Consider the following 22,932-nt stretch of genomic DNA (forward strand, 5'->3'; position numbering starts at 1 on the left):
ACTTTTACTTCTACTCCACTACATCTCGGAGGCAAATATTGTACTTTTATTCCACTGCAATTATTTGAAAACTTTAGTTACTTTGATTATTATTACAAAACATACATTAACCACTTCAGCCTTATATACATTTCGGCCATTTGAAAATAGCCGATCTACAAGCTCACAATGCGTCGCGATGCGACGCATTGTGAGCTTGTAGATCTGCTATTTTTAAAAGATTCTTATACTTATACTTGAAATGGGATATTCTGCCTAATGAGTACTTTTACTTTTGGTACTTTAAGTACATTCCGAGGCCAATACTGTTGCACTTTTACTCAAGTACATTTTGAATTCTGGACGTTTACAAGTAAGGAGTATTTCTATAATGCAGTATTGATACTTTTCCTTAAGTCAATAAATTGAGTATTTTTTTCCACCAGTAAGTACAGTATGAGCCACGACGACAACAACTTCTTGTTATTACATTCTCCATCTTTTATTTATTCTCTCCATCAACACTTCCGTTATTTTATCCTCATACGTTGTGTGAGGTGAGTCATGAGCCAATGAAAGAAGCACTGTGTCATGCTAGAAGATAGCCGTGTTGTATACAAGCTCATCATCATCATCATCATCATCATCCACCCAGCTGCTTGCATGCCCTCATTCACTGTCTGGGGATAGGCTTTGGGCTGTGGCCGTCGTGTCACCGCCCGCCGAGCATTGTCTGTCATAAGACGTGATAGAGCAGTGTTGTGCACAGCGCACACAGACACACGCCCGACACGGTCACGGCCAGATCACCGGCCTCCCGGAGCCCGGCCTCGCCATTCAGCGCGCTAAGCCATAGATTCCTGGGCATTCTATAGATCCTGGACGTCCCGTGCTCCGTTCCCACGGTGTCATCATCCATGTCTTCTCCTTGTGATCCTCTGCTACTGATGCCTGAGTTGTTGTCACCGTCAGCTAGGGCTGGGTCACGAGTACACGTTTAAGATGACGATTAATTGTCACTCAAATTATTGTGATTAACGATTTAATTGTGTTTTCGGCATTGTTGAACATTGGAACATAAGAATACAAACTTCATCTGTGTTTGCCTTATAGGCTTCATAATCAACAATTGCACAGGGTAGATATGACAAATAACTTAAAATATATAAAGAAATTGCTGACCTACTTAAAGGTAGGGTAAGTGATTTACTTTGGTTAAAATAAGAGTTAAATAGCTCTATATTCTGATAGTACTCATTGCTATAGAGTGTTTGTTCAGTAAAAGGAGTCTCCCATGTCTCTCCAGCTCTTTATTAAACAGAAAATGCATTTTTCAGTGCTCTCTCCTGATTGGCTTAAATGTTGTCACCTACCTAAATGTACTATATTCTGTTAACTAAAGAGCTGGAGAGACCTCTGTGACCGAACAAACACTCTGTAGCAATGATTACTATCACAATATAGTACTTTAACCTTTTTAACAAACAAAAAAGAATGTTACCAAAAAATATCACTATACACTACCTTTAATTTTCCAAATAGCAGAAATAGTTGATCTACAAGCTTACAACGCGTCACGTTGTAAGCTTGTAGATCTGCTATTTCTGCTATTTGGAAAATGTTAGAAGATGTGTGAAAATTTTTCAACATGGAAACGATTATGACGATTATGCAAAAATAATTATGATTAACAAATTCTTTTGTGATTAGGCGATTATGTATTAATTGTGACAGGCCTACCATCAGCTGGAACGGTTGACGATGTCCCTGTCCTCCCCGTCCTCCTCCTTGCCCCCTCCTCCCCGTGTTCTGCACGGCTGCTGCTGGCCTTTCTTTGATCAGCCTTAATTCGCAGATGCTCTGCGGATGAGAAGACATAATTATCAAGTTGTTTGCCTGACAATGTCTGGCTAATTGTTTTGGCGCTTATTGAATTAACCACTTTAAGCCTGGCGTCGCTGTTTTGGGAATAGGCATACTTAGGCATATTTTGAGGCATAGACATGGGCATATTGTGGGCATTGACAAAGGCATATTGTGGGCATAGACAAAAGTATACTTTGGGCATAGACAAAGGCATATTGTGGGCATACACAAAAGTATACTTTGGGCATAGACAAAGGCATATTTGGGGCATAGACAAAGGCATATTTTGGGCATAGGGCAAACATTCTTTGGAAATAGCAGATATACAGTACTATAGCAGTTGATACTTGTAGTTCTACTATTTTTACTATACTTTAATATTTTTCTTTCTTTCTTTCTCTCTTTCTTTCTTTCTTTCTGGCTTTGTTTCTTATGTTAAGTGGTTAGCATGCAGGGTTTATAACAATTATTATATTTTTTTCGTGATGATAAATAAATCAAAATCAGAGGATAATAAACAAGTGGGACATGTTTTCTAATGTCACCTGCTTTGTGTGTCAGTGGCAGTGCACTAATACCTGGGGAAATCATGCCACCTTGTGGCACATATATGTAAATGCTGCAGTGCAGAGCTGTGTAGAGTACTTACTGTCTGTCTGTCTGTCTGTCTGTCTGTCTGTCTGTCTGTCTGTCTGTCTGTCTGTCTGTCTGTCTGTCTGTCTGTCTGTCTGTCTGTCTGTCTGTCTGTCTGTCTGTCTGTCTGTCTGTGCATCATCATATTATCTTCATAACTTCACAGAGACTTACCCAGAAATACTTGGATCGGCACAGTAACCATAGTAACGATGAAACAAAGAAGTGTTGCATATGCCTGTGGAAAAACCAAAAAAAAAGACATTATTCATTCTCAGAATATGCAGTATGCAGTGTCTTTATTTGTTTGTGTTGTCTGTTTCTATAACTCACAAGACGGAAGCTCCGATTGAGAATATGACATACATGAATATGAATATCCTAATATACAATTGAGAGTCCCACGCATGCGCGACGGTCATGCGGCCTCCTCCTCGCGTGAAAAACCCTGTCTCGAAAAGCCTGCCTCGCGCCGAAGCCCCGCGCCTAAAAGCGAGCGCTCCTCTTTCAATTTCCCTGGAATGCCAATTTCCCTGTGACATATATATATACATATATATATATATATATATATATATATATATATATATATATATATATATATATATATATATATATATATATATATACATAAAGAGAGAGAGAGAGAGAGAGAGAGAGAGAGAGAGAGAGAGAGAGACGCTTACCAAGGTCAGCAGAGCCATGCAGCCACTCATCCTCGTCAAGGCCTGTTCCACCTGGACCTTCATCAGACCCAGAGAACAAGGAGTCACAGCCTCGGCAGGCTCCACCTCCACACATCTGTATACACAACACAACATGGTGTAACACCTCCACACATCTGTATACACAACACAACATGGTGTAACACCTCCACACATCTGTATACACAACACAACATGGTGTAACACCTCCACACATCTGTACACACAACACAACATGGTGTAACACCTCTACACATCTGTACACACAACACAACATGGTGTAACACCTCCACACATCTGTACACACAACAAAACATGCTGTAACACCTCCACACATCTGTATACACAACACAACATGGTGTAACACCTCCACACATCTGTATACACAACACAACATGGTGTAACACCTCCACACATCTGTACACACAACACAACATGGTGTAACACCTCCACACATCTGTACACACAACACAACATGGTGTAACACCTCCACACATCTGTTCACCCAACAAAACATGGTGTAACACCTCCACACACTCCACACTGTATACAGACAAAACACACCGTACAAAATGTCTACGCAAACATAAAGGATGAGCCTTTATTTATTTTTTGATTGAGCTTTTGATTCTTGTTTTATATAATTGATTGTATTTAATTTTTTTTATTTATTTATTGTTTTTTAGAGGACATGTGTAACAGATGTAGAATGGTCTGGGATGGTGTGAGAGCCCTCATGTGTATGTTTTGTCGATTGTTGATTGTTATGTGATTGTTTCTCGTCATTGTTTGTGCGTTGTGCCTGAGGACCCCCTGGAAGACGAGATGATGCATCTCAAGGGGTTTATCCTCCAATCACATTTTGTATTTTGCCGGGTGCCCCCAAAACACAATGACACTCACTTTACACAGGCATTTGCACTCACAGGACCATGATGGAAATAAGCTCTCAAGCTTTTTTTGTGTGTGTTTTATCCTTTTGACCGAAATGTACAAAGATATGGTCATGTACAGTATGTGCATTTTGTCAATGAAAACGTCAATGAATCAAACGTTAAGCCAAACGTCACAGATTGATCCTGAACTTAAGGAGTAGTTCACCCCCCAAAAATCGTATTTTCTATCAATTACACACCCCATGAAGCCTTGAATTCATGGAGTCTCTGGTTGGAGACTCAAAGAATCTTATCTCCTATACTGAGTCTCCTATTGACCGATGACCCAGTCATCAAATTATTGGCTCAGGAATGCGAAAAAAAACAAAAAACATTAAGGCTTCATGGCATGTGTAATTGATAGAAAATAAGTATTTTTTTGGGGTGAACAACTCATTTAAAGGGGGTCATGCCGATGTTCCCTCAGCCCTATGTTCTCTTAGTTTAGGGTTAGGGGTTAGCGCTATAGGATTAGGGGTTATGGGTTAGGGGTTAGGATTAGGGGTTAGGGCAATGGTTGGGGTGAGTTTTGAGGGAACATTAGGGCTGAGCGAACATAGCATAGTACGGCTGCCAAACAAAGCCAGAATACCTCTGTAAAATCTTTGTCACCAAGACGTCCAGTGTGTCCCCGTGTGACACGTTAAACATGGCCCGGATGCTCTGCGGCAGAACGTGGCCTTCCTGTGCCAGAACCGCCAGGTTGTACATCCCCTGTGATATTGGATATACGAGAAGGAGAAAAAAAGAAAAGAGAAACGACAAGACCGTAACGTCAGTTTGATGAGTTGTGCACGGCCGCACGTCTGTAAATAATAACACAGTATAATTCTGTTTGTTGTTTTTATTACGGCAGGCTAAAGCCAGCACAAGGTTAATTATCTAGGCGGTGGGTGGTTTGAGATTACAGCTCTGGGTAAATCTGTCACCTGAGGACTGCCTGCCAGCGCGGCTCTTCCGTACATCCACACGGCCTCGCCAGCCAAAGATAATGAGTCTCCTCCGTGTCTGGCAGCATCATAGTAGTGGTCTCCCATCCTCAGTAGCCCTATGGTGAATGTGATATGGGGAGAGAGAGACACAAAGGTGTACTTGACGCCAATGAGCGAGATTGACGGACATGCAGGGGAGTGAATATGATGTAACCTGACAGGCTATATGCTCACCGGAGAAATGTGCGTTGTGGTTTAACACGGAGTGGTTGTTGTACCTCCACTGGCAGGCGGTGGAGCCAAGCTCCTGCAATGAGGCAGGGATATGGATACATTTAACCATTTAATCCATTAAGACCAGGAACACATTCTGTCTTATTTTAAAGACGGGGTGCCGTGATTTTCAGTGATCCCCCCCCCCTAAAACATAATCATCAGGTATTATGGTGAAACTAGTAGGAAGATTTTTTCAAAAAAGTGTACAGAAAGTGTTAAAATTATGTTTTTATGTGGACACGCCTCCAGTTCATTAAGTATACCTGGTTCTCACCTTAGCACCTCCTCCACCACTTTAGCACCACCCACCTGTCCTAGTCCCTCCTCCTCCTCATGCCCACACCTGTTGTGTTATGATAATGAGGGGGAGGGTATGTTTTACTATGTCACTAAAGCGCCGTTTTTCTATTGGCACGTTTGACCCTCAAGGTTTCAGCCTCCAGGTAGAAACTCAAAATAGTCAGAGAAGACATAAAACACCATAAAAACACCACCAGGGGGCTTAATGAAGTTCTATCAACCTCATAGACACATGAAAAACAGAAAAAGTGCAAAACCATGGCACCACCTCTTTAAGATTTACAAGCTCATAGCTTGTAGATCTGATATTTTTGAAAAATCTTGAAAATGTGTGCAAATCTTTGAATATATATATATTTTTTGGTTCTGCCTTGGATAACAACAACTGTTGTTTTTAAGCTATGATTTTTTAATTTCATTATGTATGTATGTTTGTATGTTTCAAAGCGAACATTTTGAACTCCGATCTGTGCTCCTGGGGGGTCCCTGGAACAACATGTTTTGAGATGGGGGTCGGCAGCCAAATACATATCAATTTGGGGCGTCCTTGACATGAAAAAGTAGGAGCACCACTGTTAGGATTTAGAAAACATTTTTAGATTATGTATTTGGCCGCGGACCCCCATCTCTGTTTTGTTCCAGGGACAAAGTAAAGGAATTCTGGACCAAATGACAGACCATTATCATGTCTAAACAATAAACACGTTCTCAGATTGGTGTCCCAGAAATAATAATAATCTTATCAAATGGGGGTCCGTGGGGGCTAATGCATATCACACTGGGGCGCGGTCCATGAAAATGAAAAGGTTTAGAGACACCGCTCTACACTGAAGAAACGCCTACAAGAACAGATCCAGACAACATCGCAACACACAGTTTGCATGTAGATCAGTTATTTTTGGCGAGCAACACCCTTGCATGATGGAACGTACATAAATCTAAAGCAATTTTTCATGTTTTTCAATGTTTTTACACATTTTGCCCAAAATAGGGATTGCCAGGGAATGGGAAGTAACATACTGTACATACAGTATATATCAAACATAAATCAAACATCAAAGGAAATGCATATACAGTATTAAATTCCATCTGACCACAGGATATCAAAAAATACGGGATATCAAAAGCAGAGGCACGAATCCCCCCCCCATCCCACCAGCAAACTCCAACCCTGCCTTTAGACTACCGCTATAAAACTTGTGTTTTACGGTGAGATTTATAGCAGCTGTTAAAGTGTTGTTGAACAGAGAGGAGGAGAAGAGAGGACAACAACATACCTCACAAAGATAAGCAGCATTGTTCTGAGCAGAGCCCAGACCGGTTTCTGCTGCCAGCACATACTTAAGGAGAGCCTCGCCCCTGTGGGAGACAAACGAACATCCAGCCCGCTTCACTTAAACTCATACTGGCAACCACAATTGGAAGAGGAAGTATTTGCAAATGATGACAGGGTCGAAAATCATTTGAAGCTCATTTCCATACCTGGAGCCCCGGAGGTAGTCCTGGAGAGCCTCTCTGATTAAATATCCGAGGTGTCCGTTCTGTTCGCACACCCTTTTCAGGAGGCTGCAAAGGCGGTGAGGTGCAAAGAATCATTCATATAAACAAAATAAATACAGTTGTGCATTAGTTACAGTACATTAGTTACAGTAACAGCCTTGTCAAATAAAGTCATTAGTGGCCAACATGACAGAGCTAAGCAGTGGTGGAAAAACAAGAGTTAAATTATAGAAAGTGAAAGTTTACTCAGAACCTCTATGCTACACAAAGCCTATAGAAAGACCTACTTCAGCCATAGAAATGCATTCAAAATAACACAAAGGAAAGCTTTTAAAAAAAATGTATTTAAACTCTAAAGTTAGCTGTAACTCTGAGCTGAATTTTTTATGTGGGTCCAAAGCGCTTGCCTGCAAACTCGTTTGGCATCCAAATTTATGTACAGGTCTTGGCTTATAGCGAGGAAATTCTCTTCAAAAGGAATAGTTTAGTATTGGTGAGTGTTTCGTCACATTTGGTTACCCATCAAAATCAGAAGCTACTTAGAACTATAGTCAAAAGTACAATATTTCTCTTTGAAATATAGTGGACTGAAAGTCTTAAGTATACATACAAAAAAAAAATGCTCAATTAAAGTGCATTAGAGTACAGATTCTCGTGACTGGTTGTGCCTTATTAGTTGAACTGTCTGTCAGAATGGCGCTAATGGCCGAGAAATGACCTTGAAAATACCTGGAGGTGCTTCTAAACCCAGAGACCGTTTCCGTCCACACACACTATAGCCGTGTCATCAATAAACTCATTAGATGGGTAACGTGACACCGCTATAAGCGCGGCCTCCGCATGACAGACACTGCATCGCCAATGACAGCGCACACACTTTTATTTTTAGATATGCAAATGGCTGGGTTGCATGCCCTTGAATTAGCCGCTGTCGTTGAAGTGAAATGACAGTTTCGCTGCGGGCTACGTCGTGAACCACCGTCATAACAAAGAATTCTTCACCAGGCTAATGAGCGCCTTACATCACGGCACTCTCCGCATCCTTTGACACCCCCTCCAGGCTCCCCGTGGAGAGGTACCAAGCCGCTTCCAGAGCCGCGTCCCTATGACCCAAAAGGGACGCGCTGAGGAAGTAGCGGAACGCAGCCGTCTGTTGGAGGATGACACGACGACATTAGAGCAACATGGATCATTCAATTCTCATTCTACGCTAGTCTGACACCAACATGTGGAATGCCCCGACACCATCCATTACTAAAGGATGTGAATCACCGGTTTCTTTAAAAAAAAATGCCATGAAAAAACATCTACAGGTGATCACAAGGGGAGGTGAATGTAAAATCCCATCAGAAGGAGGTGTCATTCACTGCCGTCGTTTTTCTCCTTTGTAACTTTTACTGATAGTTCAAAATGCTGCTGCTAGACTCATTACTGGAACAAAGAAACGAGAACATATTAAATCTTTGCTCTTTGTTTTTAAAGCTCTCAACGGCCTAGCCGTACATTTATGATCTGATAGAAGAGCCTCCTGCCACTGGGTTACTTATAGGCTATCATCCACTCAGAAACTCCTTTCAGTTCCCCCGACAAACGTCATTACCAAAGGTGAGTGTATATACCTATACTCTGGAATAATCTCCCTTTCCACATCAAGGTAAGCCCCACCATTGAGATTTTCAAATCCAAACTGAAAACCCACCTGTTTGCTCTGGCTTTTAACACAGTTTGAGGTCATTGTCTGCTGTTGTTGTTTGTTGCTGCTTTGTTTCTATTTGTTTTAGTTTTCTTACTAAGTTATATGCCTTTATTTTGCTTTGTGAATAGACTAAGGTCTATATTTTGCTCTTGTTTTGGAAAGCACTTTGCTGTTATTTTTAAATGTGCTATATAAATACATTTGACTTGACGTGACTTGACTTGACACATAGTGTTTGTATTTGTTGACTCTCTTGTGGACACAACAAGAAGAAGCATTTGTTGATGACATGTATTATTGTGTAAATTTGTTATGCTATGTTGATGAATTGAATACATAGGACCACAATGGAAAAAAGTCCCCAATACTTTTTTGTGTTGTCCTTTTAGCCTTAATGTCTTACTGTACCACATGCTGTTTACATGCCTGACTGATTAAGTATTCAATCAATCAATCAATCTGTGATTCTTAACTCTTTTCAATCCAAGGACCCCCAGTTTGACTTGCATTAGACCACGGACCCCCATTTTGGCATGATGTTTTTTTTCTCTTTTTTTTCCTCAGGGACCCCCAAGCTACACTGGGATATCCAGTGTCAATTTAACTCTGAGAGTTCAGAGTTACAGAGCCATAAGGGTCCATTTGGTTCCTAACCGTCAATCATTTTAGCTGGGGAAACCCCCAGGGTCCATTTGGTTCCATTTGTACAATCTCGGAATGACGGACCCCATAAGGGTCTGTTTAGTTTCATTTGTTCTGCACACTCTCAGCCTAAGGTTCATTGGGACCCCTAGTGGTCCCTGAACCTGATGTTGAGGAACAGTGAACCGTAGGACCGTAGGTTGCACAGGTAGTGTAAGGGCATGTGTTTTGGTTAAACCAAAAAGTATTTATTTTGTGTGTGAGAAAAGGTTAAAGCTCTACACTGTGATAGTAATCATTGCTATAGTATAGTGTTTTTTCTCTCCAGCTCTTTAATAAACAGAAAATACATTTTCTGGTTGGTTGCCAATTTCAGCCCCTTTAACTAATTCATCAGCTTCAGTTTTATAGTGTTCCAGTTCCAATGTTGTTTTGCTCATTCCTGTATCATGACCTCCAATTTCACTTGTTTATCCAGTATCCTGTATCAGTTCTCTCTTAACCCATTAAGACCGGGAACGCATCTGTGTAACCACTTTAAAAAAATGTTTATACTTTGGGCTATTAAAAAATAGCAGATCTATCTATGACCGCGCTATGAGCTTGTAGATCTGCTATTTTTGAAAAATCTTGAAAATGTGTGCAAATCTATGAATATATATTATTTATTAAAGCAAAACATGTTAACTCAAATCTTTGCTTCTGGGGGGGTCCCTGGAACGAAATATTTTGAGATGGGGGCACGCGGCCAAATACGTATAATTTTGGGGGTCCTTGACATGAAAAAGTTTGAGAACCACTGATATTATTTATAGCAACAAAAGTTTTAAAAAAAAATTGTCCGGATTTAAAAGACATTTGTAGAATCCCAGAAGCAAAGGTTTGAGTTACAAATGTTCACTTTAATAAGAAAATAATTTTTTTCAAGATTTGCACACATTTTCACGATTTTTCAAAAAGAGCTATTTGCCAGACCCAAGGGGTCGGGCTTACATGAGGCTTTGTACCTGTTTCGTCCATACATGGGCATGGTCACTTTGTCCTCCGGCCCCAGCCAAAAAAAAGTCTGTCACTTTGTCCTCCGGCCCCAGCCAAAAAAAAGTCTGTCCCCCTTTCGTCCCCTTTCGTCCCCTTTCGTCACAAACTATTCATGACATCATTATTATGTCACAAGTATGTAATTAAGTAAAGCTCATCAGCTCATCGGCTTCATTCTGGGTCTGGCAGAACCAGGTCTCCTGGTCTTGTTTTGAATAGCCAAAGAAGTCTTAAAATGACACACAGATGCGTTCCTGGTCTTAATGGGTTAAGATTGGATCAAATTGGCATCCTGACCTGGAAATACATTTTCCTTTTTACTAAAGAGATGAAGAGACAGGGAGACCCCTGTTACTGAACAAACACTCTATAGCAGTGGTTCTCAAAGTGGGGTCCAGGGACCCCCAGGGGTCCTTGAGGGGGGGGGTGCATCACAATTATTTTAACCACTTTATCCATTTATTTGTTGGCTATTCAAATCACTTGTCACATGCCGTGTTGCGAGCTTGTACTGTACATCTGCTATTTTGAAATGTTTTCAAAAAGACTGAAAATGTTTGGCAAATTTTGATAATTATCTTTTACATAGATCTTCTTTTCTGGGGGTCTCCCTGGTTAAACCTTTTCAGATGGGGGTCCGCAGCCAAATACATCAATTTGGGGTTTCCTTGACATGAAAAAGTTTGAGAACCATTGCTCTGCAGTAGCCATGAATACTGTGAGAACAAAGAGCTATTTGACACGTGCAGTGCAGTAAAATAATTGACTGAACTTTTAAATAAGTCATAATTGAACATGAATTTAGTCTCTCGAACCTCATTGGGGGCGGGATAGAGGACGTTCCCTCTCAGGAGGTACACGCCCATGTTGAACATGCCGTCGGCGCTCCCGTTGAGCGCCGCTCTCTCAAAGTATTTGGCGGCGGCCTTGGAGTCGTTCAGGGTGTGGTCGTGGTACCAACCTAAACCGTTCAGCGCCCCGATAGAGCCCTGTATGTGGGAAAGAGGAGGGACAACAGGAAAGGTCATGGCGGAGTAAGTAATGTAGTGCAGTGTAAATCGGATATTTTTGAAAAAAACAAGTATAAAATAGGGCTTAATCCATTAAGACCGGGAACGCATCTGTCATTTTAAAAATGTGTGCAAATCTTTGAATATATATATATTTTTTAAAGTGAACATTTTGTAACTCAAATCTTTGCTTCTGGGGATTCTACAACAGTTTTTTGGAAAATAACATACTGTATGTTGCTATAATATCAGTGGTTCTCAAAACTTTTTCATGTCAGGACCCCCCAAAATGATATGTATTTGGCCGCGGACCCCCATCTCAAAATATGTTGTTCCAGGGACCCCCCAGAGGCAAAGATTTGAGTTACAAATGTTCCCTTTAAAAAACATATACATATTTAAAGATTTCTTCACATTTGCATGATTTTTTAATAGCCCAAAGAAATTTTTAAAAAATGACACAGATGCTTTGCCAGTCTTATGGATTAAGTGGTTAAGGAAACACATCTGAGTAGGTCTTCCACCACACGGTGAATGCTCAGTCAGTGCTCAGGCGTACCATTTGAGCAGCTTTCTCCAGCAGCAGTAAGCCCAGAGTGGTGTTCTTCTCCACAAACTGGCCCTGAGGGAAACACATCATCAACGCAATCAGTGAAGCAAACACTACATCTCCCACTATGCACCCTGCTCACACACTCATTTGTACAGTACAGTACGGCCAGCGTGATATAACTATGAGAGTGATGACACTTGTTGACTCCCATTGTAAGAATGGAATACGTAAGTTCTCTTTCTATCTAAATGAGGAAGTTCCAATGTTTGGAACTACAGGAGGCAACATCCCGCTGAGTATGGCTACCAGAAGACAGCTTGAAATGATAATGCCTTTTGCAAATGATTCAAAGCATTCAGAGATGCTCCAGTATATACTGTACAGGGGCATCTTCAGATGTCATGTCATTATCTCTATAAACTAAAACTAAAAAAATATAATATATATTGTCGCTGTTGGACAGATACCTGTTATTTCCACTTTCTAAGTTTGTTGTGTTTTTTCGTAAACTCAATCAGTGCCAGGCTTATTTCCAGCTTGTTGATCCCTGTGCCTGGCACATTATATTATGTGCCAGGCTATTATTTTACCTTTTCAATTGGTCACAGAGTGTTTGTCTTCAGTGTGACTGATCCCCTGATGGTTGTCAGGTGTGGTTTCACAAATGTCAACGAGGTCATTGTGACCTCGTTGACATTTGTTGTGTGATGTTTGAAAGTGGCATGTCTCACTCAGAAATACAGTGTTTTTCACAGGAAAAATGCTCCGTTTATTTTTTAACATTGAAGTGGATGGAGCATTAACATTTTGAAAATTGTTTTCTCCTAGTTCCTTTGAGATAAAAAAAAGAAAAAAAAAAAAAACTCAAAAGACGTCATTGGCACTGGTGGCACACTGAAAACGGCCGTCAAAAGACGTCATTGGCACTCAATGAGTTAACGCCCGACTTGATCATACTACATCGTCACAAAAAAGCATCAACAGTAGCAGATCTGCAAGCTCAAATTGCGTTTCGTGCTTGTAGATCTGCTACTTTTGCTATTTTTTTATTTGAATCCTGAAAATTAACAGTTTTGGACGTAGGAGGTTTCTGCCCGACAGAGACAGGTATAATTAAATTCAAATTTGATTTAATAATTAAATCTAATTCGAATTTGATTTAATTAAGTCACTTAAAACACACTAATTTAAAAAAAGTTTGCCTAACAAGTGCCTTAAAATACACTAATTTAATTAGAGCACTTAATTTGACAGTATGGCTGCAAGTTTGGGTTTGATTCCCATTAAGAAAGATCACTTTCATTATTATTCTGACAGCTATTGTCTTTTTTTTCTTTACAGTTTGGCATGTCCAAAAATATGGTTTTGTGTGGGTTTTATATCATCATCTCACAGAGCAGGCGTTGTCATCTGCCCTCCGTAAATATATCTCCCATCAGTAGCTCTGTTTTGACACTCATAATAAAAAAAAAGCCTGGTTTCATTTTCTCTGGTGTCTGGAATGGATCAGTTCATAACTTTATATCCATAAACATTCATTCCCCCTCACAGTGCAGTTTGCTTTGGAGACATTTTCATTTTCTAACTCTCTTCTTAACCCACTCAATAGTAGGGGAATGCATTTCTATCCTTTTAGATGTCTTTGGCTATTCAATTCAGAAATAGCAGATATACAAGCACATAGCGCGGCACCGAGTGCCGCGCTATGTGCTTGTATATCTGCTATTTTTGAAAAATCTTGAAAATGTGTGCAATTCTTTGAATATTTATAATATTATATATATATTTTTTAAAGATATCTTTGGGGGGCTTTTGCTGCCTTTATTGATAGGAAAGTAGGCTGACAGGAACTGGGGAGAGAGATGGGGGAGGGGGGTGACACGCAGCAAAGGTCGTCCGGATCGGAAGTGGAACCCGTGACACGCTGTCAAGCTGGATTACCAGCATAAGGGTATACGCCTGGACCGCTAGGCCAACGGCCGCCCCTCAATATATATATTTTTTTAAGCGAAGATTTTTAAATCAAATCTTTGCTTCATGGAAAATGTGTGCAAATCTTTGAATATATGTCTTGAAGCGAACAGGGGTCCCTGGAACAAAACATTTTGAGATGGGGGTCCGCGGCCAAATACATACTTTTTTCTCCTCCCATAAATCCTATCAGTATGTTGCTCTATCAGTAGTGCTCCAACTTTTCCATGTCAAGGACCCCCAAAATTATATGTATTTGACCGCGGACCCCTCAAAATATGTTGTTCCAGGGACCCCTGTTCGCTTCAAGACATATATTCAAAGATTTGCACACATTTTCCATGATTTTTTTAAATAAAAGCCAAAGAAATCTTAAAATCATCAGATCAGATGCGTTCCCGGTCTAAATGGATTAAAGGGGAAGCGGGGGCTCAGGGGGGGGGGGGGGGGGGGTGTTGTATGTATTGATCTATGCTGTACTGTATTAAGCATTAATGTTGCAATGCAGTGGTTCTCAATGTGGGGTCCGGAGACCCCCTCCCAGGGGTCCTTGAAGGGGTGCCAGGGGATCACCATGCAGTAGAATGAGTTAATATAGCATCAAAATCATTTGAACCACTTTAATCCTATTTTATACTTCAGCTAAAGTATTCACTAATAGCAGATCTAAAAGCTGACTAGGGGCGTAGCTACGGGTGGGCCTACAGTAGGCCTGGGCCCACCCATTTGGTTTTTGTGCCCATCCAAAAAATAATAATCATATTAAGCCATTTTGATAACAGCAAATATATATATATTTTTTTAAATCTCATATTAAGCCATTTTCAAATAAAATAACATAACATAATGCGGACAGCAGTCTCTGCATTCAAATTCACACTAAATTACTAGTGTGAATAGTGTTACTAAATTGGGCAGTGGGTGTCAATTTCTTACTGATTGGAGATGAGTATTATCTAATCAACCAATACAAATTCATTGTGCTGCTGCATGTGCAGATATTCATTAATTAATTCATGATGGCCACTTTGTTGGTGCCAGTGTTCATTTCGTCGACTAAAACCACGACAAAAACCTTTTTTCACTGACGAAAACAAAATAAAAACTAAGCCATGACTAAAACTAAGACTAAGTATATTAACAATTTCGTCGACAAATAAAAACTAGATTAAAATGTTGGCCCTAGTGGAGAAGAGATCCAGTAGAACTAAAAGACAAGTCATTTTATGTTTGGTTGCGCTCGGGTGTTGCACACTGAAAATAGCAGATCTACGAGTTCAAAACGCGTTGCACTGCGACGCGTTGTGTTGTGAGCTTGTAGATCTGCTATTTTCAGCATGCAAAGCCAAGTGTAAAATCAGCCATTATGACGCCATCAAGGCACCGCCAAAATACGTTTTAGTCGACTAAATCAAGATAGTCAACTAAAACTAGACAAAAACTAAAACAACATTTTATTCAAAAGACTATGACTAAAACTAACTCAAAATTTGCTGTCAAAATCACTGCCATATAGGAGAACAGACTCTACCGTTGCATAGAAGAAGCTGAGTTTGATGTGTGAAAGGTGAGATCCTATATTGAATCCCCCCCTATACTAAAGGTGTGATCCTATAGCATACATGGGCAACTGGCGGCCGGGGGGCCACATGCGGCCCCCACCTTTACTTAATGCAGGTTAATATCGGAATACTGATATATTATTGAGTTCAGCTGTTACAATTCCAAACATGCAAACATGACCCGCTTTAATTACTTCAGTCTATATTAGTAGCTTAATGACTAGTATTAATATTCCATTGTCTTTTTTATGTCCAATGTATTTGTATTTAAGTTCATAAAGTTAACATAAATATAACTAAATGCATTTGAAATAAAATAAATAAAATTACTTTCCAGGATTCCAATTAAAAAATAGTCAAAAAATAATAATCTGGATTCCAATTCCAAAATAGCAAAAATAGCAGATCTACAAGCTCAAAACGCGTCGCTATTTATGCTACTTTTGTGTGACATAGAATGGCCCGCCACTATATGCAATGTGTCCCTCTGGAGTGAGTGTGGAAATATAGTGGCCCTCTCCATCATCAAAGTTGCCCACCAATGTCCTATAGAGTCCCCCCTGTCTGTCCCTGTGTACCTTCATCAGCATGATGGAGTATTCAAACATGGCAGCAGGGTCAGTCATCTGCATAGCGCTCCTCTCCAACCACCTCACGGCCGTCTCCATGTCCCTGGACACTCCGTTCTGTCCCCACAGCAGCAGTCTGGACAGCAATCTCTAAACATACAGATAAACCAGGTCTAATCCATTAAGGACCGGGGAAGGCATATGTGTGTCATTTTAAGATTTATTTGGCTATTAAAAAAGTAGCAGATGTACAAGCCTGTAGATCTGAAATGTTTTAGAAAAATCAAATTTCTGACAATATATATTTTTAAAGCGAACATTTTTAACTCCAACATGTGCTTCTGGGGGTCGCTTGAGATGGGGGTCCGTGGCCAAATACATATAATTTGGGTGGTTCTTGACATGAAAAAGACGGAGCACCACTGATATAGCAACATACTGTAGGCCTACTGTTAGGATTTAGAAAACATTTTTAGATAAGTATTTGGCCGCGGAAACCCCCATCTGAAAACATTTTGTTCCAGGGACCCTCAGAAGCAAACATTTGAGTAAAAAAAATCGCTTTAAAGAAATATATATTAAAAGATTTGCACCCATTTTCTATTTTTTTCAAAAATAGCAGATATACAAGCTCATAGCGTGGCACTCGGTGCCGCGCTATGAGCTTGTAGATCTGCTATTTTTGAATAGCCTAAAATGACACAGATGCGTTCCCGGTTTGAATGGGTTAAAGGCAATTGTGTTGAACTGATGCTATCCTAAATGAGAACAAGACTCATGGTTTCACTGCTACCTAATCTTCCAGATAGCTAGATAGTAGCCTAGCCAGTAGCCACAGAGTGCAAAGCCATGTGGCGTTATCGCATGTTGGAACGGTAACAAAGTACATTTACTTGACTACTGTAAATGCATTTTTTTAGTATCTGTACTTCACTTGAGTATTATGTATTTTTGGATACTTATGACTTTCACTCCACTACATTTAACATTATGAATTAACAAAATAGTCACACACAATAAAAGCTGATTTACAAGCTAAAACTGATATTTTTTTATACTTTTGAAGATTTTTGAAAATGTGTGCATTTCTTTGGAAGATTTCTAAATTTCAACAATGCACTGATATTAAAAAATAAAATGTACTTTTTGAATGATTGAGTATTATTTCATTTTTTTAAAATATTTTTTGGGGCTTTTATGCCTTTATTTTGACAGGACAGTTGGCTGACAGGAAATGGGGAGAGAGATGGGGGGGGGGTGACTCACAGCAAAGGTCTTCCGGATCGGGGGTCGAACTTGCGATACGCTGTCAATCTGGATTACCAGCATATGTGGTATGCGCCTGGACCGCTAGGCCAGCGGGCGCACCAATTGAGTAAGTTTTAAAGTAATTATTATAATTTATTTTTTTAAGTACGCTACTCCAGTACTTTAACTCGAGTAAGTAATGTCCCACCAGTATCTTTACTGGACCATCACTGTACTGCTTATCGCACATACCTGAGCACCGGCATCTTCTCGCTCCGCTTGGAACTGTAGATACTGGAAGGCGTCGCTGGTCTCGTGCATCAGGTCTTGTAAATCTTCCTTGTTGCTGAGGAGGGTGTTTTCAGCCGGGTAGTGATTCTGTTGAGAAGGTGAGATTGTAAAGTAGCACAGAGAAACTGTTTGTTTTCATGCTACTGAAAGTTGTGTGCGGTTGTACATTATTTACCTCGTCCGTCCAGCTGTCTAACACGCTCTGGGCAGCAACGTTGGAGTAATAACTGTAAGCCACGTCCTGGTCTTTGGGGAAGCCGTCGATTCCTTGCATGTGTTTGTATCCCAAAAGCATGAGGCCTAAACGGTCATCACCTGATGCACCTATCAAACTATACACATGACCCTGGAAAAAAACACAGAAGACAACAGCAAAATCGACTTTAAGAAAATGATCGATTTTAGGGAAACAAGTTAAATCCCCCTTTTCCATGGAGAGGGGATTTTACTTCTACTACTTTTACTAAGTCCAGGAACTGAGACTACTTTCAACCTGCCATTTGGACATTTTAGGTGAAAATGTTGAAAACATTTCCCAAATTCTTTAAAATACAGAAAATAGCCAACGCAGTGAGCTTGTAGACTAGCGTTTTTCAGTATGTTTGCGTGACACATTTGTACGACAAAGTATAAAGTAAGTGTTTAATCAGACTAATCGATTTAGTTGACTTATAAATAACATTTAGACAAAAAAATACAAATAAAAAACACTCTTCTCAATTATCGGACTAATCGGAAAGTAATCAATAGAATCGTTAGGAAATAATGGATGGTTACAGCCCTACACTTCTTATATGATAGGAGGTGGTTGGTTTTTTAGGAATGATTATACTATATTGTTATTATGATTGTTTATATCTAACCTTTATATTTAATAGTACTTATAATACATTATGATATGACATGATATTTTGTAGTAGCCAAGAAGTAGATATTGTTTTGGTACAGCCTGTCCTCTTGTGGTTCAGCTTGTCCTTGTAGCAGCTATAGAGTATGGTTTGATCCCTGTGCTCGTTGGCAGATCTAACGTACCACAGGGTACCTCCCCTACGGTAGGTACCCTCACAAAAACACATGCAGTAATCCTGGTCTCTATACTGCCTCCCCCTGGTCAGCCGGGGCGCCTGATGGAGGGGAAAGGAACTGGTTGGAATAACGTGTTCCTGGCACTGGTTGAAAAAATAGGGTTACAAAATCGTGGGATAAAAAACTACCGTACCACCGACCTGTGTCAGACTGTGTGTCTACTTCTCCCCATGATATCATTAAAGCAGTGGTTTTCAACCTTTTTCATGCCAAGGACCCCTAAATTGAGATGTATGTGGCCGCGGACCCCAATCTGAAAATGTTTTGTGCCAGGGACCCCCAGAAGCAAAGATCTGAGTTAAAAAAGTTCACTTTAAAAAATATAAATATTCAAAGATATGCACACATTTTCATGATTTTTCAAAAATAGCAGATATACAAGCGCATAGCGCGGCACTTGGTGCCGCGCTATGCGCTTGTATATCTGCTATTTTTGAATAGCCAAAGCTATGTGGTTAAAATGATTTTTGACACTATGTTAACTAATTTCGCTGCAGGGGACCCCCTGGTACCCCCCCAAGGACCACTGGTGGTCCCTGGACCACGGGTTGAGAACCACTGCATTATAGATGGGTTTCCGAGCGACGTCATCACAGAGCAGAGTGCGCAATCTGCGCATGCGGGTGGTAGAACGACCCGGAAGTGCCATTCACTCTCTTGTTATTTTCGGGATTTAGATAGGCATAATGCTGCTATTATAGGCATAATAGGCATAATGCTGCTATTATATACAAACAGATCCAACTTCCGACAAATGTTTACAAACAAGAAACCCATCTATAGCATAACCATCACCACCTCGAATATCGTCTCCGACTCCTCTCGCCTCGTCAATTGAATTTAACACCGATTGATCCAGAATTCCACGACAGTGTTTCCAACCTGTTCCTGGTTGACGGGGTTGTGTGCCAGGCCGGCCAGGTGGACGGACGCCAGCATGAGGGAGGCTCTGTGGTCACCAAGGCAGGACGCCACCTCCAGCAGAGCGCTGCGCCTCCTGGACGCCGCTTCGCCCTGGTCCACGTCCAACATGCCTCTGACAGCCTGATCATACAGGCTCCTCACGTCCCACGGTCCTACACACAACGTGAAGAAAATGGAGGTGGAAGAAGCACTCACAATTTGGACTAATATTGCCATCAAAATATACTTAAAGGGATAGTTCACCCCCAAAATGACTTTGTTTCAATCCATTAGTCACCACATGGAGACTTGAATTCAATATTTTCTTGTTTTTGTCGCATTCCTAAGCCAATAATTTGATGACCAGCGGCTGTTCCGGTAGGAGACACAAAGAGTCTCCTTTGTGTCTACTACCGGAACCGCTGCCTATACCTGTCCGCTGGTCATCACATTATTGTCTTAGGAATGCGACAAAAACAAAAAAATATCCATGAATTCAAGTCTCCATGGAGTGACTAATCGTCATGAACTAATTAAGGCTTCAAAAATAGCCAATCTACAAGCTCATCATGCATTTGCGACATGTTGTGAGCTTGTAGATCTTAAGATGTTTTTTTGATAAATGATTCATTATTTATAATCTAAATCTGCAAAATAACTAGTGACTAATGATGTCAAATAAATGTAGGCCTACTCGAATAAAAAGTACAACATTTGCCTCGGAGATGTAATTAGAGTATAAAGTATCTAATAATCGACATGCTAAAGCAAAAGTACCTCGAAATGCTACTTAAGTACTGTACTTGAATACATTAGTTTCCATCACCAGTGAAGAGATAGTGATAAACAGTTTACAGAGCACGTTTGAGGACATTTGCATAATGTCATGTACCTGTCACTATGTAAATAATGCAGGGCCGTAGTATACCTGTTCTCAGAGACTCCTCTTGTGTCTGTATGAAGTGGAACAGTGTGTTGTACTTGAGCTGTGTTTTCCAGCTCCACTGCTGTCTGCACGTACCCTGCTGCCTGTACCTGGACCATAGTGTTCTGTAGTGAGGCCTGCACCGACCTGGAATGATGATAAGAGCACGTTATTTCATGATACTCTGTAGTGAGGGCTACACCAACCTGAAATGATAACATGTTATGTTTAAGATCAGTTTAATTTCACATAGTAGGCTACATACAAATAGGGGTGCAGTAATTTATTTAATCAATTATCGATTTAAATTGTCAAACTATTTCAGAACTAGCGAGTAGATTGTAAATTAGCTATTTCTGCTATTTTCATCTGACACTGTTGTACAACAACATATCAAATAGTGGGCTTCATTGACCTTTGTCAAGACGTGCCTATGTGTGTGTATAAAATAAAGCCAGCCTGCACAAAATACATAAGGTATAAATATATATATTTATATGTCTTTAAGCATACTCCTAATAGTATCTCACCTTTGTTTAAGGCTACATCGTGGCTTTCAGTCACTTCCTGAAGAAAAGCTTTGGTGAATTTCTTTATTTCCGCACACTGGTGATGAGTCTTATCTAGATCCTGTAGGGTCCTCTCAGGGAGAAGAGGATTGTTCACCTGTAACACGTGGAAGACAATTACGGTTAAAGGGGTTGTACGTGATATTTACTTATTATCTGTTTAACCACGTAAACCCTATATGGTTCACCGGCGTCCCACAGGGCTCCATACCGGTGTCTTTTCTGTTTTCGCTCTACATTAAATATCTTCGCTGAAAATATCAGATCACAAAAGCTCACATGTTGATCTCCTATTTTCTGTGAAAGGTTGAAGTAAGTGTTAAATAACTTTATATTCTGATAGTAATCATCGCTATTGACATAGAGAGTGATTGTTCAGTAACAGGGGTCTTTAGTACAGTGGTTTTCAACCTTTTTTCATGCCGTGGACCCCTAAATTGATATACTTTTTGGCCGCGGACCCCCATCTGAAAATGTTTTGTGGCAGGGACCTCCAGAAGCAAAGATTTGAGTTAAAATGTTCGCTTTAAAAAATATATACATATTCAAAGATATGCACACATTTACAAGATTTTTTCAAAAAAAGCAGATCTACAAGCTCATAGCGCGGCACTCTATGAGCTTGTAGATCTGTTATTTTTGAATAGCCAAAGCTGCATGGTTAAAATGACTGTGACACCATGTTAACTAATTTCGCTGGGGACCCCCTGGTACCCCCCCCCCCAAGGACCACTGGTGGTCCCCGGACCACTGGTTGAGAACCACTGCTTTAGTAAACAGAAAATACATTTTCCAGGTCAGGATTCCGATCAGGAGAGAGAACTCATACAGGATACAGAATAAACAAATGAAATTGGAGGTGATTACGCAAAGAAATGAGCAGACATTAACATTGGAACTGGAACACTATAAAATCGAAGCTGATGAAGGGGTACTCTCTCCCGATTGGATGAAATTGGCAAACCACCTGAAAATGTATTTTCTATTCACTAAAAGAGCTGGAGAGACGGGGAGACCTATGTTAATGAAACAAACACTCTATATCAATGCTTAAGAATATAGAGCTTTTTTCCCTTTTTGTTTTTACAAAAAAACTTTTGTTTTAACAAAAAAAACTAATATCACTTACAGTACACCACCCTTAATTTATGACCTAATAAACTAGTTCACAGAGGAGAAAAAAAGGCTATACCATACCTTATCAGTTCCTAAGCGATAGTATCTGACGGTCCCAAAATAGCCATAGATTCCTGGCATGTTCTTCCCTCCTCCAATCACAAAGTTACCATCAGTGTCATTGTAATGGATGCTGTCTGCAAAACTACAACGTAATTATAGATCAATGATCCTGATCAGTCTGAGCAATGAGCAACATGCAACATCACAGAAATATAGTGGAAGGTAAGCTGAGCACATTTACTCAAGTACTGTACTTAAATACAAATCTGAGGAGTATTACCACATTATTGTAATACTTTATACTTCTACTAAATACAAATATATTAATGCAAAAGAAACATTAAGTGCTACATGATGATGTTATTATATCATCATGATATAACCCAGCAGCATATAAACTCATTAACGCCCCACCTTTACCAGCTGTAACATTAAATTGATGAACAAATCAATACATTACTAATTACAATACAATACGATTGTGAAATGGATCATTCTCCATAATGAGTTTTACGTACTGCTTCTTTTTTTCCGTAAGTAAAACATTTGAGTACGCCTTACCACT

At 40.2% G+C, this 22,932-nt stretch overlaps 1 protein-coding gene across 1 annotated transcript in view; it reads right to left on the minus strand.

The window, feature by feature from the left end:
* Positions 1-413: 413 nt before the first annotated feature.
* LOC308086244 (protein sel-1 homolog 3) overlaps positions 414-22,932 on the minus strand; it is a 35,686-nt gene continuing 13,167 nt past the window's right edge. Inside the window, exons 8-26 of the mRNA XM_080429704.1 lie at positions 22,386-22,509; positions 21,150-21,285; positions 20,623-20,766; positions 19,674-19,867; positions 17,881-18,051; positions 17,667-17,792; positions 16,176-16,316; positions 12,071-12,133; positions 11,317-11,490; positions 8,148-8,275; positions 7,108-7,191; positions 6,903-6,984; positions 5,284-5,356; positions 5,047-5,165; positions 4,710-4,831; positions 3,165-3,279; positions 2,653-2,716; positions 1,720-1,839; positions 414-957 (exon numbers count right to left, since the gene is read on the minus strand). Of these exons, the coding sequence (XP_080285830.1) occupies positions 716-957; positions 1,720-1,839; positions 2,653-2,716; positions 3,165-3,279; positions 4,710-4,831; positions 5,047-5,165; positions 5,284-5,356; positions 6,903-6,984; positions 7,108-7,191; positions 8,148-8,275; positions 11,317-11,490; positions 12,071-12,133; positions 16,176-16,316; positions 17,667-17,792; positions 17,881-18,051; positions 19,674-19,867; positions 20,623-20,766; positions 21,150-21,285; positions 22,386-22,509 (2,422 nt within the window). The 3' untranslated portion in view covers positions 414-715. The remainder of the gene's footprint in view (positions 958-1,719; positions 1,840-2,652; positions 2,717-3,164; positions 3,280-4,709; positions 4,832-5,046; positions 5,166-5,283; positions 5,357-6,902; positions 6,985-7,107; positions 7,192-8,147; positions 8,276-11,316; positions 11,491-12,070; positions 12,134-16,175; positions 16,317-17,666; positions 17,793-17,880; positions 18,052-19,673; positions 19,868-20,622; positions 20,767-21,149; positions 21,286-22,385; positions 22,510-22,932) is intronic.

Source organism: Gymnoscopelus braueri (assembly GCF_963280865.1).
Source record: "Gymnoscopelus braueri genome assembly, chromosome: 6".
Taxonomy (NCBI): Eukaryota; Metazoa; Chordata; class Actinopteri; order Myctophiformes; family Myctophidae; genus Gymnoscopelus; species Gymnoscopelus braueri.